The sequence below is a fragment of the Pseudochaenichthys georgianus genome, chromosome 7, assembly GCF_902827115.2.
Source record: "Pseudochaenichthys georgianus chromosome 7, fPseGeo1.2, whole genome shotgun sequence".
NCBI lineage: Eukaryota > Metazoa > Chordata > Actinopteri > Perciformes > Channichthyidae > Pseudochaenichthys > Pseudochaenichthys georgianus.
This window is the reverse complement of record NC_047509.1, coordinates 38,653,800-38,674,514: the sequence shown is the minus strand read 5'-3', so window position 1 is coordinate 38,674,514 and position 20,715 is coordinate 38,653,800. Positions and strand designations below refer to the sequence as shown.

At 41.8% G+C, this 20,715-nt stretch overlaps 2 protein-coding genes and 2 long non-coding RNA genes across 6 annotated transcripts; 1 reads left to right on the top strand and 3 right to left on the bottom strand.

Annotated features, from left to right (window-relative positions):
* Positions 1 to 203: 203 nt before the first annotated feature.
* LOC139434135 (THAP domain-containing protein 6-like) lies at positions 204 to 3,222 on the bottom strand. Of its 2 annotated transcripts, XR_011643566.1 has the most exons (6): positions 2,915 to 3,222; positions 2,451 to 2,643; positions 1,901 to 2,014; positions 1,388 to 1,626; positions 1,177 to 1,303; positions 204 to 1,094 (listed from the first exon to the last, which is right to left on the bottom strand). XR_011643566.1 is itself a non-coding variant. In XM_071203646.1 (4 exons), the coding sequence occupies exons 1-4, from the start codon at positions 2,992 to 2,994 to the stop codon at positions 1,429 to 1,431; spliced, it is 585 nt and encodes a 194-aa protein (XP_071059747.1). In that variant the 5' UTR covers positions 2,995 to 3,221; the 3' UTR covers positions 1,317 to 1,428. The 2 variants fall into 2 exon arrangements, 1 of the variants encoding a protein (XP_071059747.1); XM_071203646.1 differs by lacking the exons at positions 204 to 1,094; positions 1,177 to 1,303 and having other exon boundaries at positions 1,317 to 1,626; positions 2,915 to 3,221.
* Positions 3,223 to 3,360: 138 nt separating this feature from the next.
* On the bottom strand, positions 3,361 to 4,936 carry LOC139434134 (uncharacterized). The gene is made up of 3 exons (XR_011643565.1): positions 4,822 to 4,936; positions 4,372 to 4,432; positions 3,361 to 4,255 (listed from the first exon to the last, which is right to left on the bottom strand). It is a non-coding gene; the product is annotated as an uncharacterized lncRNA (long non-coding RNA).
* Positions 4,937 to 5,987: 1,051 nt separating this feature from the next.
* LOC139434133 (uncharacterized) lies at positions 5,988 to 7,078 on the bottom strand. Its single transcript, XR_011643564.1, has 3 exons — positions 6,776 to 7,078; positions 6,549 to 6,647; positions 5,988 to 6,110 (listed from the first exon to the last, which is right to left on the bottom strand). It is a non-coding gene; the product is annotated as an uncharacterized lncRNA (long non-coding RNA).
* An 8,818-nt stretch (positions 7,079 to 15,896) lies between these two features.
* LOC139434132 (THAP domain-containing protein 6-like) lies at positions 15,897 to 18,727 on the top strand. Of its 2 annotated transcripts, XR_011643563.1 has the most exons (6): positions 15,897 to 16,000; positions 16,277 to 16,469; positions 16,861 to 16,974; positions 17,303 to 17,541; positions 17,626 to 17,752; positions 17,835 to 18,727. XR_011643563.1 is itself a non-coding variant. In XM_071203645.1 (4 exons), exons 1-4 carry the CDS (start codon positions 15,921 to 15,923, stop codon positions 17,498 to 17,500), a joined length of 585 nt encoding a protein of 194 aa, XP_071059746.1. In that variant the 5' UTR covers positions 15,897 to 15,920; the 3' UTR covers positions 17,501 to 17,612. The 2 variants fall into 2 exon arrangements, 1 of the variants encoding a protein (XP_071059746.1); XM_071203645.1 differs by lacking the exons at positions 17,626 to 17,752; positions 17,835 to 18,727 and having other exon boundaries at positions 17,303 to 17,612.
* The last annotated feature ends 1,988 nt before the right edge of the window (positions 18,728 to 20,715 follow it).

Here is a 20,715-nt window from a genome sequence, read left to right as displayed (position 1 = left end):
TCGTAAAATCATATATGTACTGTACGTTCTCATCAGCATAGACATATAAAGAGTAGACGCCGCATCGACCGCTGCTGCCTATTGGCGCTGACGAGCCGTGGGGCCGCCATCTTGGACCGGTCACCCGCTCCACTCAGTGGGGGGGGGGGTTTCTGCAAACGTCATATATGTAGGCATGATACCGGACACATGATTCGGCGTATTTTAATATTCATAGTAGGCTTAACAGCAATAGAATATTCTGGTATTTGATAGCCTATGTTATGTATGATAGGTATTTTGCAAAAGACACACGATATATAATATATACACACACACACATCAAAAAACACTAATGGTCTATATATGATAGAGAAGCATATTGTGTAGGCCTATACTCAGCTATTTTAATAAGTTGAAAAATGAAGAAACAATAATACATTATACATAGACAGAAGTTATATATCAGTAAAAATGAATATCTATGTCATAAAAAATGAAAATGTACTTCTACATCTATATAAAAAATGTAAATGTTCAAGTTAAACACAAGAACATGACACCACCCGCCCAAACCATATTTACACAAAGTTGCTCATGACACCCGAATGCCCCGTGCATGCGGCTCCTCCAAAGCATGACTGAGAACCTCTTTCTCATATCTTTGTCTTTGGGAAACCATCAAAATAAAAACGGGAGATTTGAGAGTCAACACAAAAACATTTTAAGAAGGAGGTCAAGCTTATTTTCTTCCTTCTTCTTCCTAGATGGATTAGATTAGATTTTAGATTTAGATTAGGACCCTTTGTGTTTCAGGTGACAAAGACTTCGTCAGGTAATATGCAATGGGAGCCTTCCAATGTCCGTGTAGGCCAACCACCATGAACACAAGAGCCTCAGTAGCAGCATCGGTCTCATTGTTTCCATCACCCATGTCTACAAAAGCAGACATTGACTGGTTATGTGGATTATATTGCACATGTTTTCTGATGGCCATGTCATCCAACATGAGTGAAACACATCCATGTTTAGCCTGGTCGTCCTGGCATCTTCTCTCCAGCATATCCAGCATCATCTTGTTCAGGCCAGGCTTGCCATCCACCGAACACAGCCACCTGTAAAAAAATTGAGAAGTAGCTATTTAACGTACTTGCAACCGTAATTTCCAAAAATGAAATTGAACAACATTAAGACTACCTTTTTGTTGTAGTCTCTCTGAGGTATTTGTATGCCTTTGGACCATGTAGATGGAGTGTGAGGGCACATTCTCTGTGGTCCTTGGAGTACTCATGGCCCTGCTTTGCCTTCAAGTCTATTTGAAGATCTGAAATTGTATGAGAAAAAATTAATAAGTCCCCTTCATATAATAACAAAGGAGTTTAATAAAGAGTGTAAGAGTAAGATGTACATGAATCTCAAAGTGCTACTTTCATCTTCCCTGAGTAGAAATCAAGCCTCTTTGAGTTCTTCATTAATGAGGTTCTTTTCCCTCAAATCCCCCAAAAGACTCCTCACTGTGGTCTCTGCCCTCTTTTCTCTAGCCATGGCATTCTTCCTCTCTCGCTCGAGACTCTCCACTCTTGCTAAAGCTTCATTGAGTCTGGCCTTAAGAGCAGTAGGAGAAGCAGGCGAGACATCGCTATGATCCTATAAGAGGGATGAACATGGTTTGAGTGATGTTTCACTTCACACACAACACTTTGACACAACTAGAGTATGGCCCACATTCTTTCTTATAGTCATCACCTGTCAAAGCCACTGCCAGCATCATGCGTGTGTGTGTGTGTGTGTGTGTGTGTGTGTGTGTGTGTGTGTGTGTGTGTGTGTGTGTGTGTGTGTTTAATATGAGTGGTAGCAAACAAGAGAGATTTTACTTTGTCTAGGACCATTATGATATGATGTTGAAAATAGAAATACTCACATCATTAGGCTGAGGTTGTGAGTGTGAGGTTGAAGCTTCTGGGTCGTCCTGAGGGGCCACAGACAGGCTCTCTTCAGCTTTTCTGGAAGTAGACGTAGTCCTGCCCTTTTCTGGCTAAAATGAAAAAGCAGAATCACACACACACACACACACACACACACACACACACACACACACACACACACACACACACACACACACACACACACACACACACACACACACACACACACACACACACACACACACACACACACACACACACACACACACACACACACACACACACACACACACACACACACACACACACACACACACACACACACCACACACACACACACACACACACACACACACACACACACACACACACACACACACACACACACACACACACACACACACACACACACACACACACACACACACACACACACACACACACACACACACACACACACACACACACGTATGTCACCCTGCCCTGTTATTGATAATAGAATATTTACATGTATGAATGCTAATAACCGTATGATGATACACCTACTCTTTGGAGGTGAACCGGGAAGCTGAAGATGGAGGGAATAACACCATCTCTGAGTCGGACAATCTGTCCTGTCCTGTCAAACTCGTCCTGCTTACAATGCTCACTGCAAATCACGGATGACTCGCTTGCAGTGAACCCTTCCCTCCTCAAAGCAACTTCCCACTTCTTTCTCATATCTTTGTCTTTGGGAAACCTTCAAAATAAAAACGGGAGATTTGAGAGTCAACACAAAAACATTTTAAGAAGGAGGTCAAGCTTATTTTCTTCCTTCTTCTTCCTAGATAGATTAGATTGTACTGTATTCATCCCACAACGGGGACATTCACTTGTTACAGCAGCGATTTATAAAGTCTCAGTTGGCCATGAACATAATGTTTGCTGGCTACGATTTCGCTGGCGGACATCAATACAGTACAATAATATTCTATTTACAAAATACAACCAATTATAATGTTGAATCTTACTTGTGAAAAGTAATCCCCCGACCCCTGTTCGCAATCGTCCGCCGATTTGCACAGCAATATGCTGCACAGTGCTCTGGCATCTTGAAACCTCTGCTGTCTATGGGTAGAATGTCTGTAGGATGACCGGTCCAAGATGGCGGCCGTATTTCTTGCGCCCCAGCAGCCAATGCGGCGTCTACTCTTTATATGTCTATGCTCATCAGAGCCAGCGCCATATAGATAGAAGAGTTACGACACCGGAAGTCCAAAAACGGTTATCGTCACGTGGTTCATGTAGACGAGGATCGTTCCCCGGAAGTTCATGGCGGGCAATGTGAATGCATTGATAACAGGAGATAGAACTACGATTTTTGTTAATTATTAGTGAATAAAGGTTTTGATTTGCAATATTTATACAACAAATCGATATGTGTATGTATCTACATCAATATGTTTTAAAAAATAAAATCGAATTTGCTAATATTAAGTGATACTATTAGGATTAGTGTGAACAACTAGTTTACATGTTACTAACAGTGCCTTGTTAAAGAGTCTGTTGCTGTTTATTTATAGCTTTGAATTCTTTCAAACCAATATTATCTTCTTAAACTTGTATGGTAGTCAGGAGCATCACTTTCTAATGTTTATTGATACATTTAGAGGGAGGGGATCTAAAGTAATGCTTTAAAATTCAGATTAGATTCATTTCTACCATTTTCTTAAATTCATGGTAGTTTCAGTAATCCCCTGGTAATTGAGGACACAAGTTATCTAAATGACTAATGTCATCTTTATGGCTTTCAGAAAGGACAGGAGACCGACAGGTGACTATCAAAGGACTAGCAGCAGCAGCAGGACTAGCAGCATATGATGATAATGATGATGTTAAATGTGTTGTTTTAGGAACATCCATTGCAAATACATGGAATTCAATAAACATTGAATAGCATATCATGCAGTTTGTCGGTGCCTTTTCCTCCGTGTTGTCCTGGTTTGCTGTGCTGCCTCCTAGTAGCCACCATGGTTTGCTGTGCTGCCTGGGGATGCTCAAATCGCTCAGAAAAAGGAGTACGAATGTACGGCTTCCCCACTGACACAGAGCGGAGGAAAAAATGTCTGGCTCAAGTCAGCAGGAGCAATTTCACGACCAACAGCAACAAAATATGTGATGTAATTATATACAAACACTGCATTTGCACTTTTTCACAAAACGAAAACCACACCATTGGGAAAACTTAATGTTTTGTTTAATACAAAAAAACAGGGAAAGGCTTGAAAAACACAGAGTTGAGACTCAGGGTGCAGGGTGAGGGTCTCAGTGCAGGTATTCAGACTCCATTGAATCCCCCTCTGGTTCTTGTGCTGAAAGAGGGAGTAACAGACAGGAGAAAGGGTTATACACACACAGCACACCTATTGGATGGGAAATGCCTTGGGGAGATAAGGTATTTACTTATATAAAACAGTATTAAACTTACCTTGTGTTTTCACTCTCACTTAAGTCCCTCTCCCTTTGCCATCAATCCAGAATCAGCTGAGCTGCAACATTATACAGACAGGTAATAATCTACAGAATCACAAGGACACAATATGGCTCTGCTAAAAACACTCACTCTTAAACGCACCAAAGTTATATGTATCTAATATTTAACTCCCTCCACCCCCGCATACAATCCCGTTTAGAAGCCCCTCTTCTCTAATTCAACATGTTGGACGAAATGACATTAAGAGAACGGAACTTACAATTAAAAGGCTGTTCAACGTGTGTTGCTAACTTGCTTCGGTATGCTAGCTTGATCTGTTATCTGTAAACGTTCCCTAAATCTACTAATTTAGGGATAATCCACTGACATCCTTTAATACACATGTTAATTTGAATCAGATGTACTGATAATATCCGCAATATAAATCTTTAAACTTCTTCTTACCTTTAAAAGTCCGTCACGAACGGTCTATTATGCTGCAACTCCACAGCTCTGCCAGCCTTGGCGCTAACTTCCGGGGAACGATTGAGAGGCTCCACGATCCGCCATTGCTGTAAAAAATTGGTCCATTGGAGTGAACGGAGATGTCGTAACTCTTCTATTAAATAGCTCTGATCAGAGCTATTTAATAGAAGAGTTACGACACCGGAAGTCCAAAAACGGTTATCGTCACGTGGTTCATGTAGACGAGGGATCGTTCCCCGGAAGTTCATGGCGGGCAATGTGAATGCATTGATAACAGGAGATAGAACTACGATTTTTGGTAATTATTAGTGAATAAAGTTTTTGATTTGCAATATTTATACAACAAATCAATATGTGTATGTATTTACATCAATATGTTTTAAAAAATAAAATAGAATTTGCTAATATTAAGTGATAATATTAGGATTAGTGGGAACAACTAGTTTACATGTGGCTAACAGTGCCTTGTTAAAGAGCCTGTTGCTGTTTATTTATAGCTTTGAATTCTTTAAAACCAATATTATCTTCTTAAACTTGTATGGTAGTCAGGAGCATCACTTTCTAATGTTTATTGATACATTTAGAGGGAGGGGATCTAAAGTAATACTTTAAAATTCAGATTGGATTCATTTCTACCATTTTCTTAAATTCATGGTAGTTTCAGTAATCCCCTGATAATTGAGGACACAAGTTATCTAAATGACTAATGTCGTCTTTATGGCTTTCAGAAAGGACAGGAGACCGACAGGTGACTATCAAAGGACTAGCAGCAGCAGCAGCATGATGATGTTAAATGTGTTGTTTTAGGAACATCCATTGCAAATACATGGAGTTCAATAAACATTGAATAGCATATCATGCAGTTTGTCGGTGCCTTTTCCTCCGTGTTGTCCTGGTTTGCTGTGCTGCCTCCTAGTCGCCACCATGGTTTGCTGTGCTGCCTGGGGATGCTCAAATCGCTCAGAGAAAGGAGTACGAATGTACGGCTTCCCCACTGACACAGAGCGGAGGAAAAAATGGCTGGCTCAAGTCAGCAGGAGCAATTTCACGACCAACAGCAACACAATATGTGATGTAATTATATACAAACACTGCATTTGCACTTTTTCACAAAACGAAAACCACACCATTGGGAAAGCTTAATGTTTTGTTTAATACAAAAAAACAGGGAAAGGCTTGAAAAACACTGAGAGTTGAGACTCAGGGTGCAGGGTGAGGGTCTCAGTGCAGGTATTCAGGCTCCATTGAACCCCCCTCTGGTTCTTGTGCTGAAAGAGGGAGCAACAGACAGGAGAAAGGGTTATACACACACAGCACACCTATTGGATGGGAAATTGCCTTGGGGAGACAAGGTGTGGTCTCTGTTCCCAACTGAAGTTATGGAACTTTATTATTTGTGAGTTTAACAAAGTATGATAAATGGCATCAGTAACAGAGTGATATGAATTTCTATAAAGTTGTCTCACATTCTTGATCATATTTTATATACAGTATGTAATGAGTATAACATGTCCAGTAAGTATAAAGTGTTTCCTAATACTGTGTATTCAACCACTATGGAATATGTATGTGAGCAGACAAAACTGAGTTGTTCTGTGTGTGAAGTAACCTCAAGTCACTCCGCATCCGCAGGCACATTTTGATGCAGACCAGTTTGTCAAGACAAAAAAGGGCAAGACTAGGCTGAGAGCAGAGGCTATACCCACCATCTCCGTGCATCGCCCTGTGGTCAAAAAGAGAAGGGTCCCTGCACCACGATTCACCCCGGGACCTGTATCTACAAAGCCCATCGCTCATGATCACAGCTATAGTGTGAAAGGTGACACAGGTATAATAAGTATGAACTCTTAGTAACAAAAGTAATATTTGTTATTTTTAAGTGGTATAATATTTAAAATGTTCGAAAATGTACAGTGCCATGTCTTCTACTTACATTAGTCTCAAAGATTGAGGGAAGAAGGGATGAGGAGACACAAATCATTAGAAGATTCATACGGCTGAGGCTGAGAATTGAGGCCAAACAAATCAGAAATGACAGAAAAAAAATCAAATTAAAAGATGGCCATTTTGGAAGCAAGAGCCAATCCAAAAAGGTGAAAAGGAACAACAGCAGCCAAGCTACCACATCCAGCAACCCCCAAACAGATCCACAGCTGCAATCATTTCCATTAGCCGTTGCAATGGAAATATTTGGACTAAACATTGCTCTTCCACCTGCCAGCACCCAGCTAACATCACTGCCCCTCCACCTGCCATACAGTAGGTTACTAACAAGATTACTTATATAATACAGTGATAGAATACATGTTTAGTTTGCTTACTTATATAACACAGTAGTATTAAACGTACCTTGTGTTTTCACTCTCACTTAAGTCCCTCTCCCTTTGCCATCAATCCAGAATCAGCTGCAACATTATACAGACAGGTAATAATCAACAGAATCACAAGGACACAATATGGCTCTGCTAAAAACACTCGCTCTTAAACGCACCAAAGTTATATTTATCTAATATTTAACTCCCTCCACCCCCGCATACAATCCCGTTTAGAAGCCCCTCTTCTCTAATTCAACATGTTGGACGAAATGACATTAAGAGAACGGAATTTACAATTGAAAGGCTGTTCAACGTGTGTTGCTAACTTGCTTCGGTATGCTAGCTTAATCTGTTATCTGTAAACGTTCCCTAATTCTACTAATTTAGGGATAATCCACTGACATCCTTTAATACACATGTTCATTAGAATCAGATGTACTGATAATATCCGCAATATAAATCTTTAAACTTCTTCTTACCTTTAAAAGTCCGTCAAGAACGGTCTATTGTGCTGCAACTCCACAGCTCTGCCAGCCTTGGCGCTAACTTCCGGGGAACGATTGAGAGGCTCCACGATCCGCCATTGCTGTAAAAAAGTGGTCCATTGGAGTGAACGGAGATGTCGTAACTCTTCTATTAAATGGCTCTGGTTCTCATATGATTTATTTAAATTAACAAAGTACATTGTCAAGGAAACAAAGATTGTATAAACACTTTTTAGTATTTATTCTAAATCATCTTTTATGTATTCAACTTACAAATATATATATCGTTATACGATATATTGATTATACGATTGTATTCCTTATTATTCGTTTTATGAAAATGCTTTCAAACCTATTATAACGAGGCTTCCGTAGTATGAATTAATAATAATAATAAATTCGATTTTTAAAGCACCTTTCATTACTAACAGCAATCCCAAACAAATCTAGCTTGTCATACTTGAGTTACTTTACTTACCCCTCTCCAGCGGGGAAAGTAACTAAGTATATTTACCCAAGTATTGTACAATTTCGGTACTCTAAAGGTGGGGTATGTAATTTATTTCAGAAACATTGTCCTCATTGGTCATGTGTGCGTTCGTGTGTGTTGGAGGAGGGGCTCTGCAAGGAAGGCCCAATCCCAAACCACTCCCTCGACCCTACCCCTCCGTGACGGAGTGAACTCCGGCCGTGGCCCCGTCTCAGGTCGGTTAAATGAAATCCTTGCTTCCCTCAATTGCGTCGTTTCCCTGTGTTTAGTCCCTCCCTCCAGGGAAGCATGGAGGGACGCAAGGAAACCAGGAGAAGCAGGGAAATGAGTTTTAAGAGAAATGGGACATCCTTTCCTCCAGAGCGTCACGTGAAGCGACGTCCGTTTGTGATGACGCCGCACAGCTGATCGTCTCTGACAGCAGCCAGCTCTGTCCCCGTTGTTTTCACAAACACCCCCGCCTCTGTTAGTACACATGTACTGACACAAATCATCTGTTGTAGACCCAAATACATTAAATAAAATAAGAACTCATTCTCAAAAAAGATAAACGCCATTCTTAAAATGTATAAACGAACAATAGTTTGATTAATATTGATTAGAGTGCACAATAGAAATAAAAATAATTGAGAGAAGAAAAAGAGATATGTTATCTATCAAAACCCAGTTAGATTAACATTCATTGAAACAAAACACGGTATTCTGAGGAGTGAGTCCCGTGTGTTTCATGTGTTTTCTTCACTCCGCTGGGAAACTGCTCTCATGTCAAGAAGCATGAGATCAGTGCATGCACTGCATCGTCCAATCAGTGAGTGATACACAGTAAGGGGGCGGGGCGAGTATCTGAGGATTTAATCGGAGGATGGATCGGTGGTTCCTCGATTATCGCTCCTCCATTATCGCTCCTCCATCCTCGGTCCTCCAGCAGAAATAAGAGCCATGGGACGGTACTCAAGATGGCGCAGACAAATCAACTTCCGGTGAGACCGAGGAGCAAGGCGTGTCTCAATTCAGGGGCTGCACCCTTAGGAGTACGCAGCCTACGCGGTCCACAGAGGACCCAGCCCACGTAGACCGGGGGCCCTTCTCACTTCTCTTATTTTTCATTTCCTCGGTCTCTGTCTCACCGGAAGTTGATTTGTCTGGGCCATCTTGAGTAGCGTCCCAATGGCCTTATTTTTGCCGGAGGATCGAGGAGCGATAATGGAGGAGCTATAACCGAGGAACCACCAGAGACCATCCCTCGATGAAATCCTCAGACACTCGCCCCGCCCCCTTACTGTGTATCGCTCACTGATTGGACGATGCAGCGCATGCACTGATCTGATGTTTGTATTTGAGTGTTGTATGTTTTGTAATAATGGACTCTGATTCTCATTTCTCGAACTCCCCTCCTCGACTCCCCTCCTCGACTCCTATCCTCGATACTTAGTCCCGCCCACAGGAGATGCGAGCGGAGGAGCCGAGGAGGGGAACCGAGGAGAGAGGAGGAGAAGCAGCAGGCGGTTAGAGAAATGAGAACTCCTCTCCTCTGTGCGGTCATTTTAAAGAGACGTCCATTAATGATGACAGGAGGCACAGCAGCCCTCTGTCTGATGGACAGATGTGTTCATGACGACTTATATATGTACTTTGATTCATTCACAGTGCGGTATAATGAGACAATAATGGCTACAGATGCGGACACACACACACACACACACACACACACATATATATATGTATATATTTATATAAATATATACAATTTCAGAATCAAGCAGAGCACTCTCATAATAACGTAACACTATCAGAGACTGGATATATCCCCCCCCCCCCCTCTCTGGTTGCTACAATGTGGAAAATAAATTACGGGCCAAAAGTTTTATTTACAAGTATTAAAAGTAAGCAGAGGACACCAAACCAACTGACACCTGTCTGTCCGCTGCATCTACGCACACACTGTACCACACACACCTACACCACACACACGCATATACAGCTCCTAAAACAGGCTACAGCCGTGGTGTATTTTATTGTGAAGCACTAAATGGTTTTAGAAAAATATCGACTCTTTGTTTGTAGATATCTACTAAACTAAAGCAAAAAGAGTAGGCCTGTTCTACTGAGTGATATATATTATACACACTGCTCTGCTTTCTACAGGACCTCACAGCTGTTCTCACTGTAAACATCGCGTCGCGATGAAAGCAGTTAATAAAATAATATCCAGGGGATGCATGCAGAGCTGTCATTGGCTGAGATAAGTCCGGCCGTGCGTCACGAGTCTTTGAAACATCTCTGTTGCCGGAAATGCATCCACGAAGCAGCCGTGGAGGACCGTGGAGGACCCATCAGTGTATCCTCGGTTATAGCTCCTCCAGAGAGCCTCCTCGACGCTCGATCATCGGTCCTCGAAGTGCATTTAGAGAAATGAGATGTCCTTCAACATGGCGCGCTGAAATTCATTTCCGGGTCACTACCGGAGGACCGAGGAGTCGAGGAGGGGGATTTGATAAAATGAGAAAGGGCCCAAGAGTCTCTTTAAATAAAGATGATGATGATGATGATGCTTCTTGACATGAGAGCAGTTTCCCAACGGAGTGAAGAAAATACATGAACCTCACGGGAATCACTCCTCAGTTTATACTGTGTTTTGTTTCAATTCATGTATCATTTAGTTACAAATATGTGATATATCTGAACAACAAAGTGGTCAAAAATCATTTTATTCATTTTTTGGAAACATTTTCATGATCTCTTTTTTCGTTTTACATTTTCATTTATTGTCATTTCCATTCAGTCAGTCATTAAAGGTGGGGTAGGTAAGTTTGAGAAACCGGCTCGAGATCGCTAGAATTTGAAAATACACAACCGGAGAAAATCTGCCACTTCCTTATAGAGCCCCTCCTCCAACACACACGAACGCGCACATGACCAATGAGGGCACGAGATAAGTTTGACGGATGGAAGGCTGACAGGCAGGTAGGCCATCCAATCCGTTTAACGGATTGGTTGTACTTTTTACAGTATTACGGCTTCTACAGATGACATTTTTTTATGGATTTTTTGTCAAAGCACTTAAGATATTCATTGCTATCGGGATGTTAAGAGCATTCCATGGAATATAACAAAAAGTGTATCTCGAGCCGGTTTCTGAAACTTACCTACCCCACCTTTAAGTGCTATTAAAATGTTAATTTGCTACATATCCACACAAACAAACAAAGTGTGCAATCCAATGAATGTTAATCTAACTGGGTTTTGATATATATCTCTTTTTCTTCTCTCAATTATTGACTTTCTATTGTGCAATCAATATTAATCCAACTATTGTTCGTTTATACATTTTAAGAATGGCGTTTATCTTTTTTGAGAATGAGTTCTTATTTAATTTTATTTATTTGGGTCTACAACAGATGATACAAATGTTTGTGTCAGTAAATGTGTACTAACAGAGGCGGGGGTGTGTGTGGAAATAACGGGGACAGAGCTGCTGTCAGACGATCAGCTGTGCAGCGTCATCACAAACGGACGTCGCTTCACGTGACGCTCCGGAGGAAAGGATGTCCCATTACTCTTAAAACTCATTTCCCTGCTTCTCGTGGTTTCCTTAGAGGCTTCTCAATACTCAAATTTCCCCTCCTCGACTCCCCTCCTCGACTCCCCTCCTCGAGACTTAGACCCGCCCACAGGAGATGCGAGCGGAGGACCGAGGAGGGGAACCGAGGAGAGAGGAGGGGAAGCAGCAGACGTTTAAAGAAATGAGAACTCCTCTCCTCTGAGCGGTCATATTAAAGCGACGTCCGTTCATTATGACGTGGCAACAGCTGCATCAGCTGTCGAGTGTTTTGTCATATTTTATAATCTCTGTTAGATCAGCTGAACATTGTTCCCCCACATATTTTATTTGAATTCATTGAGAGTGCGGTATAATGAGACAATAACAGGCTACAGATGCGGACACACACACACAAATATATTTATATAAATATATACAATTTAAAGTATGAGAGCACTCTCATAATAACGTAACACAGTCAGAGACTGGATATACCCCCCCCCCCCCCTCTCTCTCTGGTCGCTGAAATGGGGAATTGAAATTACGGGCCAAAAGTTGTATTTGCAAGTATTAAAAGTAAGGACATCAAACCAACTGAGACCCGTCTGTCCGCGGCATCTGCGCACTGTACAACACACACCTACACACTGTACAACACACACACCTACACACTGTACAACACACGCACCTACACACTGTACAACACACGCACCTACACACTGTACAACACACGCACCTACACACTGTACAACACACTGTACAACACACGCACCTACACACTGTACAACACACACCTACACACTGTACAACACACACCTACACACTGTACAACACACACCTACATACTGTACCACACACACCTACAGCTGCTAAAGCATAATCAGGCTACAGCCGTTGTGTATTTTATTATGTGAAGCACTAAATGGTTTTAGAAAAATATGGACTCTTTGTAGATATCTACTAAACTAAAGCAAATAAAGAGAGTAGGCCTGTTATACTGAGTGATATATATTTTACACACTGCTCTGCTTTCTGCAGGACCTCACAGCTGTTCTCACTGTAAACATCGCGTTGCGATGAGAGCAGGTTCTCAAATAATATCCAGGGGATGCATGCAGAGCTGTCATTGGCTGAGATAAGTCCGGCCGTGCGTCACGCCTCCACCGTTCCCGGAAATGCATCCGCGGAGGAGCCGTGGAGGAACCATCAGTGTATCCTCGGTTATAGCTCCTCCAGAGAGCCTCCTCGATGCTCGATCCTCGGTCCTCGGTGTGCATTTAGAGAAATGAGACGTCCTTCAAAATGGCGCGCTGAAATTCATTTCCGGGTCACTACCGGAGGACCGAGGAGTCGAGGAGGGGAAATTTGAGTATTGAGAAGCCTCTCTTGCGTCCCTCCATGCTTCCCTGGTAGGAGGGACAGGGTGCGAACTGGAGGGGAGCAGGGGGAGCTATAGCTCCCCTAGTGGTGACATGAGCTCCCCTGGGAACATGGTTTGTGAAATGTGGGGGGAGCTCTCTAAAATACTGATATGATGACCAAATAAATTCCATTTTGGGCATGTTTTTTTTTTTCAAAGGTGTAAAATAAGTGAAATAAAATTATATTTAGAGTTTATGATTCATGAAAAAAATGTCGCCTGCTTGCACGCTGCCTGCAGCTCCACCCACTACCCACTCACTCACAAGCTCGTTTAGTTAGCACTGCATGTTTACCAGGCATTGTTGCTGCTGCTGACATGTCGAAAAGAAAAAACAATTATTAATAGTATTATTAATATTATATTGTTCATGGTTGGTGCCGCTGGCTGCTCTTATCGCGTGTGTTCGGCTCTTTCTGGGCTCCAGCCATAATAGGCTATAGCCCATGTGAAACAATGTAGCTTGTTTTTGAGTCATTTTAAATTGATTTAATTAAACAGTCAAACGTTACATTAGTGGTCCGTGGATTATTTATTATCAAGTTGATTGAAGTTTGCGTAGCCCATACATGCTCGGGAAATCTGTTGACATGAACATGATCCATCGGGACGTTTCATGTAAATGTAGACCTGTGGCACCAAAAAAACTGCATTGTGTGTAATACAACTGTGATTTTTATTAAATTAGTTAGTTTTTAAGGAAGGCCAGAGCTTCAGCTGTGTCAAATAGATTGTTCCCTTTAGTTAACGTTATTTAAAAGATAATGATCATGTCCCCTCTATTGTATTACGAGCGTCCATTGGATAACGGAGAATTGTACACCCGGAAGTAAGTATTCTCCTTACTGTCGATTGATTTTACAGTGATATCTGCACTACTCATCGACTAAAAAACACCAAATTGTCCTTGTTAATTACACAACATTGATTGGTTTAAATTGTGTGCAATGCTTTTGTATTTTCCCCCTTCGATTCGGAGAAACAAATGTTTTTTCTGAGTTTTAGGATGGCCGAAGACACTACACTACCCAGAATCCTCAGCTATCGTTTGGGACTACACCATGTGCTTAGCTTGACAAACCCCGTGCTCAGTCCTCAACCTCTGTGATTGGATGTTGTGCGCGAAGTTTACACAGAGCATCAAAAAGGACTTTGAAATGGAATGAAACCCATCGACGGCACACTATTCAAAACAGGAATCGAACGTGTCCTATCCCCCCTCCTCCCCCCTTAGGTCACAGGCTCCTCCAACAGTGCTACGCAATAAAACAGATACACAGAGAAAATAGTGAAATAGTGCAATAAGAGTCTATACAAGTGATTGGAATATGATATTTTTAGATAAATAATTTCTAAGTAGCAGCCAGATGAATGTTATGGATGTTGTTTCTAAGTTCAGGTGTTTAATAATCGTATAGCCTGTGGGATGAAGCTGTCTCTGTGTCTGGTGGTTTTAGTCCGGATGCTGCGGTACCGCCTGCCAGACGGCAGCAGACAGAACAGTTTGTGGCTGGGGTGATGGGGGTATTTTATAATCCTGAGGGCTTTCTTTAAGGTTAACCATGGTATTTTTACTCCACTACATTTATTTTAGTTACTTTACAGATTTTGATTAATGATGTTTAATATAAACAACCATTAAATCAGACTTTAGTTATACCTGAGTGAAATTCAGTGAAGTTGATTGTCAAGTGCCAACAATCAGGCGAGATATTTGATAGTTGGTGCTTGAGAAGACTAAATATTTATCTGCAGATCTGTTTAAAGCATATTCATTACTCGTTATTCTCTAATAGTTAATTAAAGACTGTATATAATTGCTATTTTGTACATCCCTTTCAAGATTTCAAGATTTTCTAAGGTGTATTGACATATCATATACACAACAGTGTAGTTATGCAATGAATGAAAAACTTGGGTCACAGGTTCCTCAACAGTGCATTACAAGACATCTATCAATATGTGTGTACCTCCACCATTACACTGTCGTATTCTGAACATTTCTTATACTATCTACATACATAACATTATAATTAATGTGTATAATATCAGTTAAAATAAGTGCTTCAACATAGTTAACATTGCAGGAAAGTTGATTGTCAAGTTCCAAAACAAATCATGCAATTTAGACTTTGTCAGGCTTAATATTTATCTGTAGATAGATACCCCCAAAGCTTTTTTCCTATTTAAAAGAAGACCTTAACCTAAAGTATTCTTTAATGTTTAAATAAAGCCTTATTAGTTAGCACATCCTCCTATCAGGCACTACACTGTTTTATTCTAGATATCATTTGAGTATCTTCTTGATATTTTCTATTCTATATTTATATCATTGACCTTCTACTTTCCCACTATTTTGTATGTACTCTTAATATTTAAATGTTTTCATAAAATATAACATATTCAAAAGTGCTTTACAAAAATGAAAGACATTAAGAAAAAGGCATTTTAAACAGTCATTAAAAAGCAACACAATCTTCCTGCATTGCAATTACTCTAAACGTGTAATAACGTGCTTTAACCAGTAGGTGGTTTGGGTTAAAAACATAGACTGTATATATAAATGGACGTAGGGTCCGTGACGTCACCCATAGGATTCTGCAGAGTTGCCGTGAAGCCCTTAGTAGGCGGAGTCGGCCAGTAACGGCTCGACAGCGACGTCAGAGTCTAACTCCCGCCTTCTCCAAATAAGGGCAAAGAGGCGGTGCTGAGCATAGACATATAAAGAGTAGACGCCGCATTGGCTGCTGGGGCGCAAGAAATACGGCCGCCATCTTGGACCGGTCATCCTACAGACATTCTACCCATAGACAGCAGAGGTTTCAAGATGCCAGAGCACTGTGCAGCATATTGCTGTGCAAATCGGCGGACGATTGCGAACAGGGGTCGGGGGATTACTTTTCACAAGTAAGATTCAACATTATAATTGGTTGTATTTTGTAAATAGAATATTATTGTACTGTATTGATGTCCGCCAGCGAAATCGTAGCCAGCAAACATTATGTTCATGGCCAACTGAGACTTTATAAATCGCTGCTGTAACAAGTGAATGTCCCCGTTGTGGGATGAATACAGTACAATCTAATCTAATCTATCTAGGAAGAAGAAGGAAGAAAATAAGCTTGACCTCCTTCTTAAAATGTTTTTGTGTTGACTCTCAAATCTCCCGTTTTTATTTTGAAGGTTTCCCAAAGACAAAGATATGAGAAAGAAGTGGGAAGTTGCTTTGAGGAGGGAAGGGTTCACTGCAAGCGAGTCATCCGTGATTTGCAGTGAGCATTGTAAGCAGGACGAGTTTGACAGGACAGGACAGATTGTCCGACTCAGAGATGGTGTTATTCCCTCCATCTTCAGCTTCCCGGTTCACCTCCAAAGAGTAGGTGTATCATCATACGGTTATTAGCATTCATACATGTAAATATTCTATTATCAATAACAGGGCAGGGTGACATACGTGTGTGTGTGTGTGTGTGTGTGTGTGTGTGTGTGTGTGTGTGTGTGTGTGTGTGTGTGTGTGTGTGTGTGTGTGTGTGGTGTGTGTGTGTGTGTGTGTGTGTGTGTGTGTGTGTGTGTGTGTGTGTGTGTGTGTGTGTGTGTGTGTGTGTGTGTGTGTGTGTGTGTTGTGTGTGTGTGTGTGTGTGTGTGTGTGTGTGTGTGTGTGTGTGTGTGTGTGTGTGTGTGTGTGTGTGTGTGTGTGTGTGTGTGTGTGTGTGTGTGTGTGTGTGTGTGTGTGTGTGTGTGTGTGGTATTCTGCTTTTTCATTTTAGCCAGAAAAGGGCAGGACTACGTCTACTTCCAGAAAAGCTGAAGAGAGCCTGTCTGTGGCCCCTCAGGACGACCCAGAAGCTTCAACCTCACACTCACAACCTCAGCCTAATGATGTGAGTATTTCTATTTTCAACATCATTCATAATGGTCCTAGACAAAGTCAAATCTCATCTCTCTTGTTTGCTGCCACTCATATTAAACACACTCACAAATAAACACATACACACACAATTGAAGACATGTTGAACATGCATTCCTGGCACACACACACACACACACACACACACACACACACACACACACACACACACACACGCATGATGCTGGCAGTGGCTTTGACAGGTGATGCCTATAAGAAAGAATGTGGGCCATACTCTAGTTGTGTCAAAGTGTTGTGTGTGAAGTGAAACATCACTCAAACCATGTTCATCCCTCTTATAGGATCATAGCGATGTCTCGCCTGCTTCTCCTACTGCTCTTAAGGCCAGACTCAATGAAGCTTTAGCAAGAGTGGAGAGTCTCGAGCGAGAGAGGAAGAATGCCATGGCTAGAGAAAAGAGGGCAGAGACCACAGTGAGGAGTCTTTTGGGGGATTTGAGGGAAAAGAACCTCATTAATGAAGAACTCAAAGAGGCTTGATTTCTACTCAGGGAAGATGAAAGTAGCACTTTGAGATTCATGTACATCTTACTCTTACACTCTTTATTAAACTCCTTTGTTATTATATGAAGGGGACTTATTAATTTTTTCTCATACAATTTCAGATCTTCAAATAGACTTGAAGGCAAAGCAGGGCCATGAGTACTCCAAGGACCACAGAGAATGTGCCCTCACACTCCATCTACATGGTCCAAAGGCATACAAATACCTCAGAGAGACTACAACAAAAAGGTAGTCTTAATGTTGTTCAATTTCATTTTTGGAAATTACGGTTGCAAGTACGTTAAATAGCTACTTCTCAATTTTTTTACAGGTGGCTGTGTTCGGTGGATGGCAAGCCTGGCCTGAACAAGATGATGCTGGATATGCTGGAGAGAAGATGCCAGGACGACCAGGCTAAACATGGATGTGTTTCACTCATGTTGGATGACATGGCCATCAGAAAACATGTGCAATATAATCCACATAACCAGTCAATGTCTGCTTTTGTAGACATGGGTGATGGAAACAATGAGACCGATGCTGCTACTGAGGCTCTTGTGTTCATGGTGGTTGGCCTACACGGACATTGGAAGGCTCCCATTGCATATTACCTGACGAAGTCTTTGTCACCTGAAACACAAAGGGTCCTAATCTAAATCTAAAATCTAATCTAATCTATCTAGGAAGAAGAAGGAAGAAAATAAGCTTGACCTCCTTCTTAAAATGTTTTTGTGTTGACTCTCAAATCTCCCGTTTTTATTTTGATGGTTTCCCAAAGACAAAGATATGAGAAAGAGGTTCTCAGTCATGCTTTGGAGGAGCCGCATGCACGGGGCATTCGGGTGTCATGAGCAACTTTGTGTAAATATGGTTTGGGCGGGTGGTGTCATGTTCTTGTGTTTAACTTGAACATTTACATTTTTTATATAGATGTAGAAGTACATTTTCATTTTTTATGACATAGATATTCATTTTTACTGATATATAACTTCTGTCTATGTATAATGTATTATTGTTTCTTCATTTTTCAACTTATTAAAATAGCTGAGTATAGGCCTACACAATATGCTTCTCTATCATATATAGACCATTAGTGTTTTTTTATGTGTGTGTGTGTGTATATATTATATATCGTGTGTCTTTTGCAAAATACCTATCATACATAACATAGGCTATCAAATACCAGAATATTCTATTGCTGTTAAGCCTACTATGAATATTAAAATACGCCGAATCATGTGTCCGGTATCATGCCTGACCAAGATGGCTGATGGTGTGTGTCGTGGCTCGGTAGCTCCTGATTCAAACCACTGGCCTCGATTAAAACCTACAATATACAAGACTGTTGACGGCCTAGTTATTGTAGAGGATGAGTTACTCAACTTCCTGGCGGTTAAAATTAAAACTATGACCCAGGACGAGATAGTCCTTGTAGCCTCTAACACCTTTGAATCCGAATGGATCGAGACTTCTAAAAAGACGTTGTTTGAACTCTGTCCTGAAACCAAGCAGCGGTGTGTGACCTTTAAAGGCAACCATAAGGATGCAAACAATATCAAAAGCTGTCTAAAAGTACTAAATGAATGCGGTGAAAACATCCCCCGTTTTGTCTCCCACTACCTGGATGAGCTGCCGCCGGTTACGTTTAACAACCTGGATGTGTCCAACCTGCTGAGCAAGATGGAGCGACTGCACAGCGAGGTTTGCGCATTAAGACACGTAGTGGAAGTTCAGGCAGATATCGGTCAGAACCTGCGTGCTGTGGCTGCGACCATGGACAGCAGAGTTGCTGCCGTAGAACGTCAGTTGGAGCCGAGTCATGGTGGAGGACTGGCTGTACCAAGTGACACTGAAATTACCTGTGGGAGCGCTCAGGGTGATGGCCAGGATGGTGCGGTGTCGGTGAAGGATGCGAGCCCCCCCGGCTCTTCTACTGATGTACATCCCAACTGTGTTGACCCGCTCGCTGCGTCAGGGACCGTGAGTGCCTGTGTGAGCCCTGGAGGAACTGCGGTAAATTCGCAGGTATGGAGTCAAGTTGTGAAACAGGGCCGAGGTCGGAGGAATAGGGCCGAGGGCCAGTCTGCCTTATCTAAACAGCTTGTTGGGAAACCTGAACGGAGGATGCCTAAGCCTATTGTTGGCACTGCTGCACAAGGGAATATAAAAGTGATCCGTACGAAGTTGGTGAGTGTTTTTGCTACCAAATTCTCGCCAGACCTTGACGCTGAGACACTGTCCGAATATCTAACTGAACAACTCGGCCGTGATGTTAACTGTCACCGTATTGACACTGCGAGCAGCAGATATAGCTCGTTTAAAGTGTGTGCTGAGTGCAATGAAGTTGCGGAGATGTTTAACCCAGAACTCTGGCCTGAAGGCTCAGTTGTGAGGCGATACTATGAACCACGTAAAGCGGAGGTGATAGGGGCTAGCAGAGCTAGACCTTTTGCTGGTGCGAGGGTACTGAATGGGGCTACGGCTGAGCTGCTTAGCTAAACGTTATGCGGGTTGGATCATTTAACTGTCGCGGGCTGCGTCTGGGCAACAGCGCTGCTGATAGGATCCGACGTGTAGTGGTGGACAACTTGCTACAAAAATGTGACATTTTATGCTTGCAAGAAACTTTCTTACCTAAGCAGGACTTGGGAAAGTTGAACTCTCTTAATGACAATTTTCACGGGGCTGGTGAGTCCACTACGGACCTATCTCTGGGAATAGTGAGAGGAAGGATAGCAGGGGGCGTGGCTATCCTGTGGCACAAAAAGCTGGACGCTGTCATTAATGTCATCAGGCTTGAAGTTGACTGGTGTATTGCTGTACAGATCAAAATGAATAACAAGGAGTTTAGCATTCTCAATGTATATACACCATATGAGTCACAGCATAATGAAGATGAATACCTGAACAGACTTGCTTTTATACATTCTTTTATTGTTGATAATCATTCCTCCAGTGTTTATGTAGTGGGTGATATGAATGCTGACATATCAGACAAAAGGTCCTTGTTTGCTAAGCATATGCTACAGTTTTGTGATGATAACAATCTTATATTATCAAGCCAAATACTTCTGCCTACAGATAGCTATTCATATATAAGCGAGGCCTGGCATACAACTTCATGGCTTGACCATTGCATAAGCACCGCTAATGCCCATGACATTGTAAGATCAATTGAGATTGTGTATGAGGCATCAATGTCAGATCACATT

What these genes read in the sequence shown, in the direction of transcription:
- LOC139434135 (XM_071203646.1), bottom strand. Translation starts at nt 2,994, where the DNA reads ATGCCAGAGCACTGTGCAGCATATTGCTGTGCAAATCGGCGGACGATT. An exon ending in CGGGGGATTACTTTTCACAA is followed by an intron (nt 2,644 to 2,914) that starts GTAAGATTCAAC and finishes TTTATTTTGAAG; the next exon opens with GTTTCCCAAAGACAAAGATA. An exon ending in CACAACCTCAGCCTAATGAT is followed by an intron (nt 1,627 to 1,900) that starts GTGAGTATTTCT and finishes TCCCTCTTATAG; the next exon opens with GATCATAGCGATGTCTCGCC.
- LOC139434132 (XM_071203645.1), top strand. Translation starts at nt 15,921, where the DNA reads ATGCCAGAGCACTGTGCAGCATATTGCTGTGCAAATCGGCGGACGATT. An exon ending in CGGGGGATTACTTTTCACAA is followed by an intron (nt 16,001 to 16,276) that starts GTAAGATTCAAC and finishes TTTATTTTGAAG; the next exon opens with GTTTCCCAAAGACAAAGATA. An exon ending in TCCCGGTTCACCTCCAAAGA is followed by an intron (nt 16,470 to 16,860) that starts GTAGGTGTATCA and finishes TTTTCATTTTAG; the next exon opens with CCAGAAAAGGGCAGGACTAC.